Genomic DNA, 19,252 nt, shown 5'->3' with positions numbered 1-19,252 from the left:
GGCGGGTGGGCTGGGAAGTGGCTTCTGTCTGGAAGCATTTTGTCTGGGAGACTGGAGAAGGTCTTCGAGGAAAGTGATGTGATTCACAGAGTGGAGGGACAGAAGTCCTTTGTCATTAGACTTGGCGAGGCCATAAAGAGACTGTCCTCAGTCTGTCCAGGAAACAGTGGTTCTAATAACTGGCAAAGGACTGTGAGCTGTGAAGATTCTTGTGGGGAATGGAAGCCGTGGCTGAGCATTAGCACTCTAGGTCTGCCCGAGCCAGGACTGAATCTACAGGTTGAAACACACCATGTCTCAGAACCAGAAGCCGGAGAGTTTAGAGATCAACCCTTAAGAGAAAACAGTCAGCCTTCTGCCGTCTGCCGCAGGGTGGGCATTACAGAAAAGCCGAGATCTGCTCTGTCTAGGATTGGGACAGGGTGAAGATGGCTTCCAAAGCTGAGCCTCCACTTAATCTTCGGTTCCCTTTTCAACTAGAGTTGGGGTGTGTCTTAGGGTTTCTGTTGCTGTGACAAAACACCATGGCAAAAAAAGCAGGTTGGGGAGGAAAGGGTTTATTTGACTTATACATCCACATTGCTGTCCATCCCTGAAGGGCAGGAACCCAAACAGGACAGGACCCTAGGGGCAGGAGCTGATGCAGAAGCCATGCAGGAGTGCTGCTTGCTCAGCCTGCTTTCTTATGGAACTTAGAACCATCAGGTCAGGGATGCTACTACCCACATGGGCTGGATCTCATGGAGGCCGTTCCTCAACTGAGGCTCCTTCCTCTCTGACGACTCTAGCTTGTGTCAAGTTGACACACAAAACCAGCCAGTACAACTGACCCCTTGTCAACTTGATACACAAACATATCACTATAAAGCCACAACCCTAAGATCTCACATTAAAAACATAACTTTAAAAATCCCACAGTCTTTACAAATTCAAGCACATTCAAATTTCAGACCCCTTAAAATAGCCATTCTCTTAAAATCCATATTCTTTTAAAATTCAAAGTCTCTCAACTCTGGGCTCCAGTAAAAAACTTTCTTACTTCAAGAGGGAAAAATCGGGGCACAGTTACAATCAAATCAAAGCAGACCCGAACTCCAGCTGTTCAAGGTCTGGGATTCACTCGTGATCTTCTGGACTCCTCCAAAGGGCTGTTTCACTCTCCAGCTCCGCCCTCTGCAGCACACACAGCTTGTCTTCCAGGCTCTGGCGGTTCCACCCCACTGCTGCTGCTGCTCTTTGGTGGTCCTTCACAGTCCTGGCGTCTCCAAAGCACTGGGCTGCACTTTCACCAGGAGCCTCTCATAGGTCCTCATGGTGCCAAGCCTCGGCTTCTTTGCAGGACCCCTTCAGTCCTGGGCCTGCAGCTGCCACTGAGGCTGCACCTCCACCAGTGGCAGTGCTGTTCATCACGGAAGGAAGTCAGGACAGGAACTCAACAGGGCAGAAACCTGGAGGCAGGAACTGATGCAGAGGCCATGGAGGAGTGCTGCTTACTGGCTTGCTTCCCCTGGCTTGCTCAGCCTGTTTTATAGAACCCAGGACCATCAGCCAAGAGATGGGCACCACCCACAATGGGCTGGGCCCTTCCCCATTGATCACTAATTGAGAAAATGCCTTAAAGCTGGATCTCATGGAGGCATTTCCTCAACTGATGCTCCTTCCTCTCTGATAACTAGCTTGTGTCAAGTTGACACACAAACCCAACCATTACAGGGTGTTTATGCGTTTAGTTGCTTTTGATTCCATTGTATTTGGGAAAGTTCCGGTTACTTTGCCGATGACAAAGACTTCCTTGAAGAAATTGGAGCCTGACTGCCCTTGAATTGGCCTACTGATTCGGCCCCAACATTGAGCTCTTGGACTAGAGGTCCAGTTTTACCAAAAATTATAGTGAGTTAGTAGAGTGGAAATCCTCACCCTGGTGTTTATCACCTTCAGTTCCTCATCCCTTACCCTCAGTGCTCCTGTCGCTGGGGTCCACCCCCAGCAAGGATGTGTCACCTTGAGTTTAGTTAGATTCCTTCCTTCTACCTGCTGGGCCTTTAGAAACTTACCGCTGATCCCTACCTTCTCTTGCCTCTGAATCTCCACTAGCCTTGTTTGGGGGTTTGAGCCTGGGCTCTCTGCTCTAGTGCAGAACCCTCATCACAGCCAGGCGTTGTGGCCATGTCTCTGCCCCAACCTTGATACGCACAGGCAGAAGGGTCTTTACAAGTTTGCGGCTAGCCTGGTCTGAGGGTAAGTCCGATTTAAAAACCCAAACCTAAACAAAGCACAAACCCCCATTGCAATAATCCCTCTGGAATAAAGGCTCCCTGGCTTCCATTAACAGGCGTCACAAATGAATGCCTTAATGAATGTATCTTAAAGATTTTTAAAAACACTCTTAAGAAGTGAAATGAGCTCGAAAAGGCCAAAAGCAATGAAGGCTATTTTTGTTTTTGTAATTGTCGATGTCGGGTGGAGACTAGTAACCATAGACCAAACCTCGGGCAGGGTTATTTAGGCAGGAAGGACTCTTTCCTCCCTGCGTCTCCTTTATCTAATTTTCTCCCTGTGGTTGAAGAAAAACTAGAAGATGATTTTCTGTGAGCTTCAACATTCCATAAACCTATTGTATTTGCGGTGTGCATTTGTGTTAGATGGTCTTTTGTCATAGTAGCCCCCTACAAGGTACTGCTATCGAAGTATCATAATTGTATCATAGTAGCCCTCCTGTGGAGGAGGAATTCATAACCTCATCCATCTCTGTCACTATGCTGATGTGCACACATATTTGTAATATTCGGTATTGTATCTTTTTGTTGCTGTTTGCTCAAATGCCTAGAATTCTCTCTTTGCTACTTCTTGGGTTCTCCAAACTCCTATTCACTTCTCAAGGTCTGTCATAATGTTGGAGAAGCACATCCTGAGTGAGGTACAGCTTGGCAGACGCCAAGCAGAGAACATCAGAACCTGACATTTGGCAGGAGGAGGGTGGAGATCTATTGGTAGGCAGCTGCCCCTACTGCCAGAGTTGGCCTGTTTTCTTTCCAGTGCTAGAAGCTGAGGGTGTTTATTCTAAATAAGGGAGACTTTGGGGCAGGGTTATGACTAACTTTTCATCTTACTCCCCTTGTCCTTTTATGCTCTACAAGATTTACCGAGAGCAGCACTGATTTGGTGGATTGGATAATTCTCTGTCAGGGGATATTTGGCAGTTTTCATAGCTTCAACCCTAGATGCCAGCAACATTCCTCTCATGTGTGACAACCCAAAATGTATAGACATCGCCAAATGTTGAAGGTGTGAGAAGGGGGGCTGAGAGGAGTGAGGTGCTGCGGAATGCTTCTTCCTTGAGAATCTCTGCCCTGCCGGCACCGTGGAGCTCATTTAGTGTTTTAGCTAAAGTATGTCCCTGCACACAAACCTGTGCTTGGAATACCATTTGCCTTCAGCTTTTAGGCCTAAGCTCTGTCTTCAAGACCCAGATTCTCTGTGAAGCTTTTTTCACTACTCGCTTGAAACTGATTGCCCCTCCTTTGTGCCCCCATACAGATAGTAGTTATGTGCAGACAAAATGCATCCCACAGGTCAGTGTTGATGCTAGGGTCAAGTGATGCAGTAGTGAAATAGATGGGATTTCTTGACTTCATGTTGCTTACAGTGTAACTTATTATGTTATACATTATATTTGTAGTTCTCATGAGTATTGTACATTCCCATAGGGTAAGGGCAAGTATTATGTGTATTTCCTGACTCCTCATATAGCATTTGACAAAAGTCAGCCTGCATGCGTAGTTGGTGAATAAAGGAAGTAATGTATTCCCCTCTGTACATCTCCACTTCCATTACCTTATCAGACTGTCTTCATTGCACATGAGCTTTTGCTAGTTCCCAAATGAGACACTCTAACTGCTGTAACTCCCTTCAGAGATCAGCTTCCAGTATGTCAGAATGAATGTCTTCAATGCACATCTGCCCTTTGGTTAAAAATCATCAGGCGTCCTGTTGAATCCAGTATTTTTAAACACAAGTGTGTACCATAATTGATCTGGCCTTTCTGGTTAGACCCTTTCCTGTGCTTCTCTTCAGCAACTGGAAAACCTTTGCCTTTCTAAAGAACTGTTCTCTTTCATACCCTGAAGCCTTGGAGTCTTAGTTACTTTTCTGTTGCTGTGAAAAGGCACCATGGCCAAGGCAACTTCCAAAAGAAAAGGTTTATTGGGGCTCACCGTTCCAGAGAGTGAGTCCATGACTATCATGGTGGGGAGCATGGCAGCAGACAGGCAGGCATGGCTCTGGAGCAGTGGCTGAGAGCTCACATCTTGATCCACAAGCAAGGAACAGAGAGAGAAAGCTAACTGGGAGTGGCATGGGCTTTTGAAATCTGAAAGCATGTTCCCAGTGACACCTCCTCCTACAAGGCCATACCTCCTAGTCCTTCCCAAACAGTCCCACCAGCTGAGCCTATGGGAGCCATTCTCATTCAAACTACCACTCTAACTCATCCTGTAATGTTCAGTTCAGGGTTCTTTCTTTCTGGGACCCTCTTCTGAGCCAGCCACCAAACTCTGGTAGAAATTCCTTGTCTGTGTCCCATAAATAACAGTGTTTTAATTTCAGGTTTTTAGTATTTTGAAGAAAAATATTGACAATTTCATATGTGTATATGATGCATTTTGATTCTCTTCCTAATGAACTTTCCTTCCCCCTCAGTGTTCATTTGAATGCTCCATAATTTCCTGTGAATAGGTCTCCCTTGATCACTTCTGCCAGAGTCTTTAGAAAGCAGAAATCACATCTTAGTTATCTTTGTATTCCACAGATTTATCATAGTAGTGATGACAAGCGGCTAGCCCGTTGATATTGCTGGGATAAATGAAGCTGTGAATGAAAAGCTTATTTAGAGATGTTTCAAGTAAATTGTTTTAATGACCGTGCTTTGCTTTTGTTTCTCCAGATATTGGTATCAACCTGACAGATCCTATGTTTAGAGGAATCTATAGGGGGGTGCAGAAGCATCAAGGTAAGTGTTTCTTTTACTACGGTGACTTCTATGGAGACACACTTTCTGCCTCAAGGTAGATCTGGAAAAGCATGATCCACTCTTAAAATTGAAACATTAAAGAATTCTGTGCAGCTGAATAGAAGTCTATCACTCAGAAGGAAAGAAGAAAGCAAGTTTGTGGTCAGCCTGGGCTGCATAGTGAGAACTTGTTTTAAGACAAAACTCCTCATCGTTGTGTGTCAGATAAAACAAGAAACTAAGTCAAGCAAGCCATATTGGTAAACCATCGCTTTGAACAACAGGGCATGCAACCTAACAGTTACTTCCTGTGAGCATCAGTTTATCAAGTTCTGAAACATTTTCAGGGTCTGCAGATGGTGCAGTAGCACTTACTACACTTGCAAAGGACCCAAGTCTAGGTCCCAGCACCCACACCTACACTGGGCAGCTCACAACTGCCTATGAGCCCAGCTCCCAAGCCTCTGAAGCCCTCCTCTGGCTTCTGACAGCCTGTGCATTCATGTGCACATACCCACATATAGACACATACACACATAATTAAACAATAACTCTTCTGGAAAGGAAGAACACATTTTCCAGCCAAGGACAAAGTGCAGTAGAGTAGAAGAGAGGTGTACTGCTGTCTCTTCCCCTGTCTTCCCTTCCCCCTCCCTTCTGTGTCTCTATTTAGAGACCTAGTGTATAGTTGGGACCAGATAGTTGTATCTTAGAGATTAAACATAGGCTTCACCAGAAGCAAGTGCTTTGTATTACCACGTAAGTTCATTCTCCTCTCCAGTCCTAAGAATACCAGCCAGGGGCTGATACAAACTTAGACAAGTGCTGTATCACTAGGCTGTGTCTCCCACGTGCAAGTTCATTGATGAGGTCTGTTTGGTTAGCTGAGACATGACTAAGCAGGAAACGGCGGTGACACCACATTTTAAAAGCAGACTCTGCAACAGACGTGTCTGTGCACACTGCCTGAGAAGACTGCCTGTGCTCATTATGTACGTGCAAACAGGAATATTGGTTTTGTGGTTGAGTATGAGAGAGTTCCGTACAGCAGTAAGGAAGGCTAAGTCAGAAACAGTCTGTGCTTCTCTAGATGAGGTGGGCAGCTTTCCTGAAACAAGAAAATAAATGTTTTCTCGGGTCTCACCACTAAACAACTCTACTCCATTTAGACACTTGGATGATATTTTATATGTTACTTATATAATGAAGTTAGCTACTGAGTAAGTTACATTCTGCTTTCCTTGCCCTTGTAGCACTTAGATTCATGTTTTGCTGTTGCATGTGTAGATACATGTAGCGTGAATTCTAATTGGTCTTACTAATAAAAACCCGGAGCCAGGTATTGGGGTAAATGCTGAAAGACCGGAGACACAAAGGAGCAAGCCACAGCCACCTCTTACCTTGCCCACTCCTCAGCCTGAAAGGGGGGCTGAGCTCCTGTCGCCGCCCACCTTGTATTCCTCTCTCCACTCAGCCGTATCACTTCCTGTTTTCTCCTCCCTAGAACTGACATTAAAGGCCTGTGCCCCCCAAGTGCTGGGATCAAAGGTGTGTGCCACCACTCCCTGGCCTCTGTGGTTAACTAGTGGCTAGCTCTGCACTCTGATCTCCAGGCAAGCTTTATTTGCTAGAGCACAATCAAAATATCACCATAGATGCATGTGTGTTTGTACATGTGTTTATGACAGAAATTATATAGTGGTCAGTTATCACTACTACAGTTCTGCAGTTTATAATCTGGCCATCCTAGGTGTTGAGTATAAATTAACTAAGGTGACTTTTGTCTCCTATTTTGTAGCTACTTTAGAAGTAACAGTAATTGAATCCTATTTACATTTTCTCTGAATAATGGAGTTTTTCTATTTACTTGGCTGCCCATTTGTTTCTGGACCTAACACCGGGTTGGGGACTGGCTCAGGGTATGAAGTGCTTGCTCTGCAAAGCACTGAGTCCCGAGTCAGATCCCTGGCACCCATGTGAAGGCTAAGAGCAGCAGCGTGAATCTGTAAGCCCAGTGTGTGGCAGGGACACAAGCAGACCCCGGGGCTTGCTGACCAGGCAGTCCGTCTGAAACAGTGAGAGTCTCAAAATATGCACTAGACAGTGATAGAGGAATACCCGGGATTGCCCGCTAGCCTATACACATGCGTAGGCATACACTCGCTCACACTCTCTCATGTACACACAAATGCACATTTCAGATACACAGCACATTAGTTGATTTGTAGCCATTGAGTTCATCTTTAATTTGGACTTCTCCATTGTGATCAAAAAAATAAAAGTGCAATTAAATTATTAATTATTCAGTTTCTTGTTTTCTACTTTTTTTTTTTTAAGGTTTTGCAACTCTAGTTTTACTATATTACAACTAAATAGCACTGACTTGGCTGTGTTTTAATATATGATTATTTTTATGCATTTTTACTCTGAGAGAAAAAATACAGATGCATAATTATAGATAATATCTATATATATATATTTACTAGGTTTTCTTTCTTTCTTTCTTTCTTTCTTTCTTTCTTTCTTTCTTTCTTTCTTTCTTTCTTTTTTGTCGGAGCTGAGGACTGAACCCAGGGCCTTGCGCTTGCTAGGCAAGTGCTCTACCACTGAGCTAAATCCCCAACTTACTAGGTTTTCTTAATACATGATTTTTCTTACACAGATGACTTACAAGATGTAATAGAGAGAGCTGTCCAGATTGGTGTTAAAAAGGTAACATCTGAATTTTGTTCTTGTTGAATTTCTTTGTTTCTAAAATAAATTTTAGTTAACAGGCTGCAAAGGAAAAGAGAAGGAGCCAGTGGCACGCCCTTAGTGTGTGTTTCTCCACGTAAAATAAGCAAGTTAATAGACATAATCATTCTGTTTGCAGCTCTTCATGTTGCACAGTCCTCAGGTGTGTGGTCAGAAATGTGACGATGTCTGTGCTAGGAAAAAATTAAAGTTCTAACAAGTACTAGACTTAAAAGACAACCCTGAATAAATGTTATAATCTAACTTGGCATGTGTTAAAAAGAGTCGTCAAAAACACATGCACGTGTTACCATACTTAGTTAGCTGTGGGTATACCATTAGAGAACTGAGAACATGCTTTAATTTTAATAGTTATAAAATTCTTTAGGTTTTTAGAGCTTTTTTATTATTTAATTTACTTAATTATTTTATATCCCGACTGAAGTTTCCCCTCCCTCTTCTCCTCCCATCTCTCCCCCACCCCACCCCCATCCACTCCTCCTCTAAAAGAAACTGAACATTAACTGGCTTATGTCAAATTCTCCAGGATTTCTTTAAATTAGTGTACAAATGCCAGATTAGCCCACACATGTGAGATATAGTTATATTCCAGAGCATAGTATCAATTCACTTTGTAACTATTGCCTCTGAGTTAAACGCCCTCAGTTCTAAAACACGGCACAACTAGTCAAATTCTGCAGTCTCCAGCCCAAGAGTATATTGACAATTCAGAAGCAATGAGGGAGGAGCAAAGGCATTGAACTTCTCATCCTATGTTCACTCCCTGGTGGTGATCATCCCATCTAATGTGTCTCTGCAATGCCGAGGTATCCCCATGGCAGCAGGAGTACTGTGCTCACTTTTGCTCAAGCACACACATGTGTGGAGATGGGCAGAAACAGCGGGACAGAGGCAGATTTCACTTGAACCTATGAGCTCCTTCCCAGCAGTTACGTTGTGGTGATTAGAAGCATGGTTTTGGCATCGCAGACGAGCCTTCCAGTCCTAGCTTCCTCCTTTCTAGCTCTGAAACTTGGAATAGTCTAGACTTCAGTTTTCTCATCCATAAACAAGGGGTGTTTTAAAGTATTTAAGACAGTTGTTATGTGGGTTAAAGAAAATACTGAGTATGAACGAGTCTTCATGAGGTATGTGGTGACATCACCACTGCCAGATCAGGAGCATTGTACATCATAGCCTAGGCTTGCCCTTCCTTTTGTAGGCCATTTGGAGGAGGTATAGGTAATGTACGTAGATTTGGTTAGAAACTGTTCTACAGTTTTGTATGTGGCCAGCTGGTCTAAGTTTAAAGAATTAGGAAAGATTAGTAAAGAACAGTTTTCCTGATATCTTAAAATTTTCTTAACTCCTATGTTCTATGGGCATTTGAGATTTTAGTTGTGACCGTGTATTCCCTGTAGAGAGGCTCGGTGGCTGGTCACACCAGAAGTTTAAGTGGCTGTCTGACAGTATCTGTTTTTCATATGCAATTCCACCTTTGTTTTGTGGGCAGTCTCTTTGGTGTGCACCTACAATGAATTCCTTACTTTAGCTTAGAGACACTTTACAATGTTTTAAAAAGTAGGTCATCAGTGTCCAAATCACCCTTTACAAAACTGTACCTTAAATAGCACTGCCTTGGTAGTCACCTTTAACACTCCAATGGCTGTCTGAAGTATGCTGATTTCTCAAGAGCCATGAATTCGTTTTACAGAGATTCGTCACTACATCAGTATCACAGTTTTTGGTCTTAGAACCCCTCTACTTTCTAATGACAGACTCTCTAAAACGCTTTTGTGTGGGTTGTGTGTATTATATATATTAGGAATTAAAGCAGAAATATTTTAAGTATTAACTCATTTTAGGATATGATAAACTATAACATAAACAGTATATTTTAATGGAAAATACCTATTTTCTAAACAAACCTTAGCAGCAAGGGATTGTGTCACATTGTGTCGTCTATGAATGACTAAGGAGAGTGCTGCATTTGCATATCTTTTCTGGGGTCAGTCTGTTGTGATACTATACGTCAGGTAGTATCTGGGTGACCTTCCTGAACACTTGAGATTGAATGAGACTGAAAAAGATGAGAAGCCGATTATATTCTTAGAAAAGTAGTTTTGACCTCCTGGGAGTTTCCAGCCAATACTGGAGACCTGTTAAATTCATCAACACTGTTCATTTACTGATTGACATGATCATTGATTTCAGTGAACAGAATTTTGAATTTACAGGTCTTTAGCTATTCTGTCTTCTATAACATATAAATCATGTCCTCAAGAGACGTGGGGTCTAATAGAGACAAACATGTGGATGCACATTACTATTTAACACGGGCATCCTGTGGGAGGGTGTGTGTGGACAGGAGTCGGGTAGCACTCTGTGTAGAGATGATCTTCCCCATGAACAGTAAAGGAGGGAGGGTGTAAGGAGGGGGAGTTTAAGGGGGAGAGTGTAAGGAAGGAGGGGGTAAGGGTGGGGGAGTGACGCGCCCTCAGTGAATGGTGGCCGTCTGGGTCAGTTGCTGATGGCCTGTGGAAGTCAGCCTCTTCCCTTCTTCCCATTTCAGTTTATGATCACAGGTGGAAGTCTACAGGACAGCAGAGACGCGCTGCAGTTGGCACAGACAAATGGTACCTCTCATTACTTTTACCAAAGCAAATGTGAATTAATTAATTATGAAGAAGTCTTTCTGAGAACTGCCTAAGGTACAAATACAGTACATCCTGACTGTAGAAATGACAGGAAAATAGATTGATTTCAGTGGAACATGGTTACGATAACAAAGTTTAGAGTACCCTTCGGTGTATGAGATGTTTGATAAAACATTGTAGTACTTAACAAAGATTATTATTTCAGTAAGTAAGGGTAGTTACCCACACACATAATTTATCTTCAAGTAATTCTGATATAGAATTTAGGTGCATATTTTAATGGTTGGTATGAATTGTTTTTCTTTAAAATCTCTTAAATTGTAAAGGATCATTGTTATTGACCATTTACTTTGTGAATCCGACTTTGTGTAAGGCCCCAGGAGTTTAAGTAATAATATAATACACCACTCTTAGGGCTGGAGAGATGACGTGGCAGTTAAGAGCACTTGCTGCTCTTGCAGAGGACTCGAGTTCTGTGCCCAGCAAGGGGCAGCTGCCCACAAGGCACCGCAGCCCAGGGGATGAGGCATCCTCTTCTGCTCTCCATGGGCACTCCTCAGCACACACACACTAACAAAATTAAAATGTGCTGCTCTCCGAGTGCTCACTTCATGCTCATACTTTCCTGCTTGCTTAAAATCTTAAAAGCTTAGCTGGCATTCCTATAACTGTTTTGCATGTATACTTTACTAGAAACCTAGAGATTAGGCATTCTACACAATTTTTTCAAAATGCAGCCATGTTTCTTTTATGTATAAAAATCTTATCAAAAGCTGTTTTTTTTTAATAGACGTCTTTATAAAATGCATGCTTGTCTTCAGGCTGTATTGACTCTCAATGTTAAAAACATGAAAACAGTCATCTTCCGAGGACTTTCTGAAGTATGGAGGAAGATTTTCTTCCATGCTTTGCATTCCGGAACAGCTATGGTTTTAAAATTCTTCTCCCATCTTTATTCTTGTCCTTCCTCTCACTCTTTGAAGAGATGTCTCCTGCCTCCTGTTCGTTACCCGTGGGAGAGCCCGAGGAAGGCTCTGCACCCTTCCATGGGTGCAGCTGCAAGTTCCTGTTGAAGTTCTAAGGCAAACAAAACTGGGCATGTGATCGATGGCCAAGCACTCCACCTGAGCCCTTCTCCCAGCCCTGGTCACCAGACTTCTGGTCTGTGTTCCTTACTGTTGAAGCTGCTAAAAGTCTGGCCTCCAAATAGTGCGCTTTGTTTTTTATTAGTAAATGAAACCTCCCCTCCCACTGTTGCAGGTGCCCACAGAGGCCAAAGATGCCAGATCCCTGTGGAGCTGGACTGCAGGCAGTTGTGAGCTGTCTGACCAGACAGGAACCAAGCTCTAGCCCTCTGCAGGAGCAGTGGGCACTTTTAAACACCTCCATCTCTGCTGTCAGCCTCTGCCAGGGAGGACGTGGTGGTGGTTTATTAAACACGTGAATTGTGAAGTCAGATAAACAGTAAATATCAAAGATAAAACTGGGTGCTTGCTTTGGCAGCACGTGCAGCACATACACTAAAATTGGAAACGATACAGAGAAGATTAGCATGGCCCCTGCGCAAGGATGCCACGCAAATTCCTGAAGCGTTCCATATTAAAAAAAATAAATAAATATAAATAAAATTAGATGATGATATTTTAAGAGATCATTTCACTTTCCATTCTCATATGCTTGGTAAATGACCAGCTTTGGAGAGAGTTGAATTGATAACTTTCATATGCACATCCCACTTTTAACATATTTAGAAATATGAATTTCTTGAATTGCTTATAGCTATCAAACATAAGTTGGAATTACCTTTTCCTCTCATTTTTGTATGTTAGCTATTAACACGAACAATACTCTGAAAATAACCCTAAGATGTGGCTTTCTGTTAGACATGTTTTTCAGTACAGTTGGGTGTCATCCCACGAGATGTGATGAGTTTGACAAGAACGGCCCTGACGGTTACTTGGCGGGATTGCTGAACCTTGCTGAGAATAACAAGGGGAAAGTTGTAGCAGTAGGGGAGTGTGGACTTGGTAAGTGCCAACCTGCACACTTAGCGTCCTGTTGAAAATAACTGCTTGTTATGTTCAGATCCTGAATAACTTTGATCATTCTTCCTCTTTTAAAGATTTTGACCGGCTGCAGTTTTGCCCCAAAGAAACTCAGCTCAAGTAAGGAAATTCGTTGATTTTAAAAATGGTTGAAAACTCCTAAGAATGGTTTTTTTTTTTTTTTTTCAAAGTAACATCAGTTGAACATTTAGGGTTAGCTATCAAGGTGTGTTTGCTTTCCCTGGCATATATCAAAAGTTAAGTGAAACAAAGTCCACACATCTTTGCATGTGATTAATCATCTCCAACTGATTAACCACTAGATTTGATTTGAAGGGTAAAGCAAAGGGATGCATTTTATATCATACAGACTTTTTGGCAGTGGTGGCAAGAGATATATTTAGGCACAAACCACCTACCCTTGGTCCACTGTTTCTTATGCATGAAGGCAATCTAGATCAAATTACCTCTTAATAAATTTTGTCATCATCTGTGACAGCTGATGTGGTGACCTGAGGGACTTCTCACATTATACCTTCCAAGAATGTTAGAGATGCTATGAGGTCTGTCTCTTGAACACCATGTAATCAGTTCATCTAAACCTGAAAAGTCAAATTCACACTGGGACCAAAGTCGGTTGCTTTACCAGCTTCTCAGGCCATCCCTCCACTGCAGTGTCTGTCTGGGCCACAGACTGTATCATGAAAAGTGCTGCAGCAGAGTCCCACAGGATATCTTGCCCATATGGTTTTTCTTCTAGAATGAGTTCAGAGTGATTCCCTTATGCCACCTAAATACTGCAGACCAGATTTTGATTCCATGGAAGTATTGATAGTGTGGGTTCTATTTACTTCTCTGAAGATAAACTTCCATCAGCAGTCAGTGTTAGAACTTAGTATGTGTAACAGGGTATATGTAATTAAGCTGTAACACATGTTCAAGTGTCTGTACTAGAGTGGACCTCAGTCTATTTTGTAAATGACTGCTGAGTACCTCTTCAGCGTGTTAAGACTAAGGCTGGATTCTTTGGCCTTTATAGACAAGAGAGCCCATAAATAATTGTAGTAGGCTAGTAAGTGCTGACAGGAAGGTGTATCCACTTGAGGACTTGTGTTCAATTCCTACCACCACCACTAAAAACAACAAAGTGTATGGATAAGAGATGGATGGACAGCCCTTTTAGAGGAATCTGGGATGTCTTTGCTAAGATGACAGCATGATATAGGTCTCTTCAAAAAAGGATAGGCTGAGGACAAACTAAAGCGAAAATATTTATTAAGATCACTTGGCAGTTTTTAACCTGAGATTTAAAAATGTCTGTAGAAGTAATAATCTCGTTTGGATTGTTGTCAAGGAGACAGATGCCCCAGGACATCTTGCCTTCCCCTGGCATAGGCTGACCTCTTCTGTGTCCATCCATTTCAGTATACTTACCTAAGTACGTTGAAGCTACATGGCAGACTAGTGTCTTCCAGCTTGTCGAAGGCATAGAGCAGGTCTGCTCATGTAGTTCCCTTGGTGTCTAGTTAAGGAAGGAGGCACTCTGTTTCCTATATGGATAGAAGGGCTACAATTAGAGTTTTGCTGTTGAACTTACTGTTGGAAGAATTTGGATCTTGATCTGTACTTTGTGTACGTGTGTGTACATGCATACACACGTGTGTGCATGTGGAGGCCAGATGTTGGTCCTGGTGTCATTCCTCAGGAGCTGTCCATCTTATTTTTTGAGACAGAGTTCCTAACTGGGACCTGGGACTCTTCTATTACATGGTTGCTGGATATCAAGCTCAGGAACACATGAGTGCATGGTAAACACTCTCCCTGCCAAGCCACCTCCCCAGCCCCTTGACCTACGCTCTTTTTCCTTTCTTTTCCTTTTTCTCTCCCTCCCTCCGCCCCTCTGGAATTTTTTTTTTTTTTTTTTTTTGGAGACAAGGTCTCCCTATAGCCTGGTTGACCTGGAACTCACTATGTAGACTCACTGAAATCCTGCTTCTGCTTCCTGAGTGCTGGGATTAAAGGCATGCACCACCACACCTGACTGTTTTTGTAGCGTGTGAAATATTAACCTAGTATATGATTTGTTGGTTTTATAGAAACCATTTTTTTCCTTTTAAAAAGTACAATTGGTATTGTGTGTGAGAAATAGTAAGTAGATGCACCTGTAATGGGGTTGAAGTCTACTGTCTTCAATGAGCAGGCTGAGGTGTGATTTAGTCTTGCTATTCCCTGGCTGTCCATTCCTTTACACACATCAGTGCCCTCATTGTTAGCATGAGGGTGCCACTGTCCGTCCTTCTCAATATATGATGGGTAAAGCCCACAGTGCATACCTGGACAGACTGAGATTGAGTACTCAATAATTACAGCTTATAAAGGAAAATACGAGCTGTGCCTTTTGCTGGGGGTTTCTGAGAAGTGCTTTAAAAAATGCTATCACTGTGTCCATGTATGTGCATAAGGAAGTTAGAAGAGGGCGTCAGATCCCCTGCAGCTGCAGTTATAGATGGTGAGAATCATCCATCATGGGTTGCTGGGAACTGAACCCGGTTCCTCTGCAAGAGCAGCCACCACTCTTAACCACTGAACTACCCATCTCTCTAGCCTTAGAACACGCTTTTCTAAAGACCAAGAAGGTAAAGCAGCTCTTAACCACTGAACTATCCATCTCTCTAGCCTTGGAACACGCTTTTCTAAAGACCAAGAAGGTGAAGCAAAGAATGGAAACAAGGAAAAGGGCTGCCGTGGCTATGGAAAGTTTTTCTTTTGAGTGGTAGCAGTATTTCTAACTTCACTGCCCTGCTGCACTCTTTCCTTTTGCATACTAGAGCTCAGTTCTCTTGTGTCGGGGGAATTTGCTCTGGGCATTTTTCTTGGTGCTTTAGAATGTTAATATTATGTAGGTCTTTTTTTAAAAGGCAGGTATTGCCGGGCGGTGGTGGCGCACGCCTTTAATCCCAGCACTCGGGAGGCAGAGCCAGGTGGATCTTTGTGAGTTCGAGGCCAGCCTGGGCTACCAAGTCAGTTCCAGGAAAGGCACAAAGCTACACAGAGAAACCCTGTCTCGAAAAACCAAAAAACCAAAACAAAAACAAAAAAAAAAAAAGGCAGGTATCAGAAAGATTTCAGATTTCAAAACGACCCCGAGGATACTTAGGCACCCTGGAAGAGTTGAGGCCATCCAGGCTGTCGGCCAGCTGAGAGGATTACCGCCCACAGTGTCGCACACTGGGCTTTTGGAAGGCCTCCGTCCTAATTAGTGACAGCTGCTCCGATGACGCTGACCTTTTCAAGCTCTCCTTAGTGTTGCCCCAAGTGGTCAGAAGCAGTGATTCAACCTGAGTAAAACGGAGCTTTGACAAGATGGGCAGATGTAGATCAAGATGATTCATTTATGACCGGAAGACATTCTAAGTAAAGGAAACATACTTCCGACTCTCGTCAGCCCTGCTCCAGAGCTGATGTCATTTGGTGCTTGGTTTTGTTTTTCCTGTAAAGGCACCAGTTATCTGGGGTTACACACCTGCTCTCCTCGGTTTGCACTGTTGGGGGAGTTTGGTTTGGTTTTGCCACGTGGAAATTTTACTTTTCAAGATTCTTATTTTTGTGAGGGAGCAGGCATGCCATGTCATGCCAGTGGAGGGCAGGGGACAACGGTGGTGTGGACTTCGTTCTCAGGTTCATCATCATGTAGCAGATGCCCTTACCTGCTGAGTCATCTCACCAGCCCTCACTTGACCTTTCAAACATTTATTTTTATGTTTATGAGTGTTTTGCCTGCATATGTGTGTGCAGTACCAGCAAAGACCAGGAGAGGGCATCAGATCCCCTGGAACTGGAGTTACAGATGGTTGTGAGGTGTGGGTGCTGGGAAGTGAACCTGTGTCCTGGAGAAGCAGCCAGTGCTCTGAACCACTGAGTCATTTCTCCAGATCCCCGACCTCACACCCCACCTCCACACACATACCACATGACCTCTTTTTTTTGTTTTGTTTTGTTTTTGTTTGTTTGTTTTTGTTTTTTTGAGACAGGGTTTCTCTGTGTAGCTTTGCACCTTTCCTGGGACTCACTTGGTAGCCCAGGCTTGCCTCGAACTCAGAGATCCGCCTGGCTCTGCCTCCCGAGTGCTGGGATTAAAGGCGTGCGCCGCCGCCACCACTGCCAGGCTTCCCACATGACCTCTTAATGATACCTGTCTAAGCTTGAACCCAGGGATCTTCCTTCTCTTGAATTATATAAAATTCTCTGGGCACATTATATGGGCTTCTGTTATTTTAATGAATTATACATTTGCCTATACGGTGACAGAAAGGGACTTTCTAAACTGTTTAGTTCTATAAGATAGTGACTTGGTCGTGTAGCTGAACCATGGAGTTATGCATGATGAGCACCCTGGAGAGATCATTGCCTGCAGCGTATAGCTGGAGCCACCTGCATGGTCCCATTTACACAGTGACAGAGCACACTGATGTTGGCACATGTACACAGTGACAGAGCACACTGGATGTTGGCACATGTACACAGTGACAGAGCACACTGATGTTGACACATGTACACAGTGACAGAGCACACTGGATGTTGGCACATGTACACAGTGACAGAGCACACTGATGTTGGCACATGTACACAGTGACAGAGCACACTGATGTTGGCACATGTACACAGTGACAGAGCACACTGATGTTGGCACATGTACACAGTGACAGAGCACACTGATGTTGGCACATGTACACAGTGACAGAGCACACTGATGTTGGCACATGTACACAGTGACAGAGCACACTGATGTTGGCACATGTACACAGTGACAGAGCACACTGGATGTTGACACATGTACACAGTGACAGAGCACACTGATGTTGGCACATGTACACAGTGACAGAGCACACTGGATGTTGGCACATGTACACAGTGACAGAGCACACTGGATGTTGACACATGTACTACTTCAGTACCTGTGGAAGAGGCAGCTTGCAGTATTGGGGTTTTTGAAACAGGTTTCATGTGGCCCAGGTTGGCCTCAAACTAATCAGGTAGCTGAAGATCTTAAACTTCTGACCGGCTGTCTCCACCTCCCAAGTCCTGATGCTCTACACTCACTTTCATGCAGTGCCGGGACTCCACCCAGGGCCTTGTGCGTGCCGGGCAAGGCCTCTCCCCATTCGGCTCTGTCCCCAGCCCAGCCCACTACTGGTAGTAATTCTTAATCTTTTCTTCCAAGTTTTTGTTTCATAACCTGCATAATGTCCTCACTTTAACTGAAACAAAATTACTTTTGCTTATTCTTGTGCAGCAGAATCTGAAAAGGTGGTTTAGACCCAAACATGAGTTAATAAAGGCATAGAGCACCAGTTTCAGATGGGAGACTGATGGGCGTTGCAGAAATAAGTGTGTAATCCTAGCAAATGAAGCACCCCTTTCCAGAAGTTCAGGGGCAGAAATGAACCTGATGATTTTAATGTCTGAATTCACTATTTTCACTTTCATATTCCCATTTCTAGATAATAAAATTCCTTCAGTTAAAAATTATTTGCTATATGTCTTATGCTAACATAAAAATTTTAGTGTGGAAATTTTTTTACATTGTGCAGATATTTCGAAAAACAATTTGAACTGTCAGAACAAACACAATTACCAATGTTTCTTCATTGTCGAAACTCACATGCTGAGTTTTTGGGTGAGTAAAAATGAAATATCTTTACAATTTTGCGGGGTGTGGTTTGAGACAGGGTTTCTCTGTGTAGCTTTGGAGCCTTTCCTAGAATTCATTCTGTAGCCCAGGCTGGCCTCAAACTCAGAGATCCACCTGCCTCTGCCTCCCGAGTGCTGGGATTAAAGGCTGTGCCACCACCACCCAGTTCATATCTTTACAATTTAAGAACTGTGTGGCAGTTAGGCTAAAGTAGCTGAAAGGTTTGTTTTTTTCATTCACAGACATAATGAGAAGAAATAGAGACCGGTGTATAGGTGGAGTGGTAAGTATCAATAGCTGTGTTAATATGGGATATTCAAATACGCCTTTGATATTAAGGTTGGCTTCGGCTGACTCGGATATCAAAAGTGAGGTTACTGAGTCTCTTAGTTGAAAGACGTGTAAATTTACTATTAGATTTATAACACCACTTTTAGTTACACTTCTTTTGTCAAAGTACAAGAGTGAGTACCCACGCCTACTCAGGAGAAACAATGGGAATGGACACGTGCTATCACTGCATTCTTCCTACCACGTCCTTCAGGGCTCGTCTGTGTAGTGGTCCGGCAGACACACACCAGTGTTTGCAATGTCTTCAAGTAGTCCACCGTGCCCTTCCGGTTTTCTTTCCTAAGGCGAGAGTAGCCACTCTTCACTCTGCTTCGAGCTCCCCCACCACGATGTGCCTTCTGTTCTTATATGTTCCTCATGTGCTCATTTCAGTCATTACTCTTGAAACATCCCATAAATACTCTCTACTACCACTTGGCTGTGGGGTCTGTGACAGTGATATCTAGTTGTTTGGGATCATAGGCTCCAGGAGATAGTCCGCCTTTAAAAACTGCTCACATATACAAAATGTGAAATACAGTCTCAGGAGATTCATCTCTTGAGGTAAAGGTTGTTGCTTAGGTATCTAAGTCACAGTTCCGTTGTTCCAGTCTAGGAAGTAGGGCCTAACCCTGAGCATTTACTGTAAGACTTAGGGCTTTGCTTGGACCCTTTTACATATTTTCTTTTTTGAAAATTTAAGGAACACACTTGTCATTTTTATTACATTTAACGTGTGTGTGAACATGAACACGTATGTGCCATGGTGTTTGTGTGGAGGTCAGAG

At 43.3% G+C, this 19,252-nt stretch overlaps 1 protein-coding gene and 1 pseudogene across 3 annotated transcripts in view; both read left to right on the top strand.

The window, feature by feature from the left end:
• Tatdn1 (TatD DNase domain containing 1) overlaps nt 1–19,252 on the top strand; it is a 33,815-nt gene that overhangs the window by 4,093 nt on the left and 10,470 nt on the right. For 2 of the 3 annotated variants that reach the window (XM_028871870.1, XM_028871871.2), the window contains exons 2-8: nt 4,943–5,008; nt 7,671–7,720; nt 10,314–10,377; nt 12,282–12,425; nt 12,521–12,563; nt 18,035–18,120; nt 18,378–18,418. In XM_028871870.1, coding sequence (XP_028727703.1) covers nt 4,943–5,008; nt 7,671–7,720; nt 10,314–10,377; nt 12,282–12,425; nt 12,521–12,563; nt 18,035–18,120; nt 18,378–18,418 — 494 coding nt within the window. Of the gene's footprint in view, nt 1–4,942; nt 5,009–7,670; nt 7,721–10,313; nt 10,453–12,281; nt 12,426–12,520; nt 12,564–18,034; nt 18,121–18,377; nt 18,419–19,252 lie in introns of those variants that run through there. The other variant, XM_028871872.2, reaches the window with a different exon arrangement.
• Nucleotides 11,905–12,002, top strand: LOC114694861 (annotated as a pseudogene).

Source organism: Peromyscus leucopus, chromosome 20 (assembly GCF_004664715.2).
Source record: "Peromyscus leucopus breed LL Stock chromosome 20, UCI_PerLeu_2.1, whole genome shotgun sequence".
Classification (NCBI taxonomy): Eukaryota; Metazoa; Chordata; class Mammalia; order Rodentia; family Cricetidae; genus Peromyscus; species Peromyscus leucopus.
The sequence above is the reverse complement of the archived record's forward strand: the minus strand, read 5'-3'. Positions and strand labels throughout refer to the sequence as shown.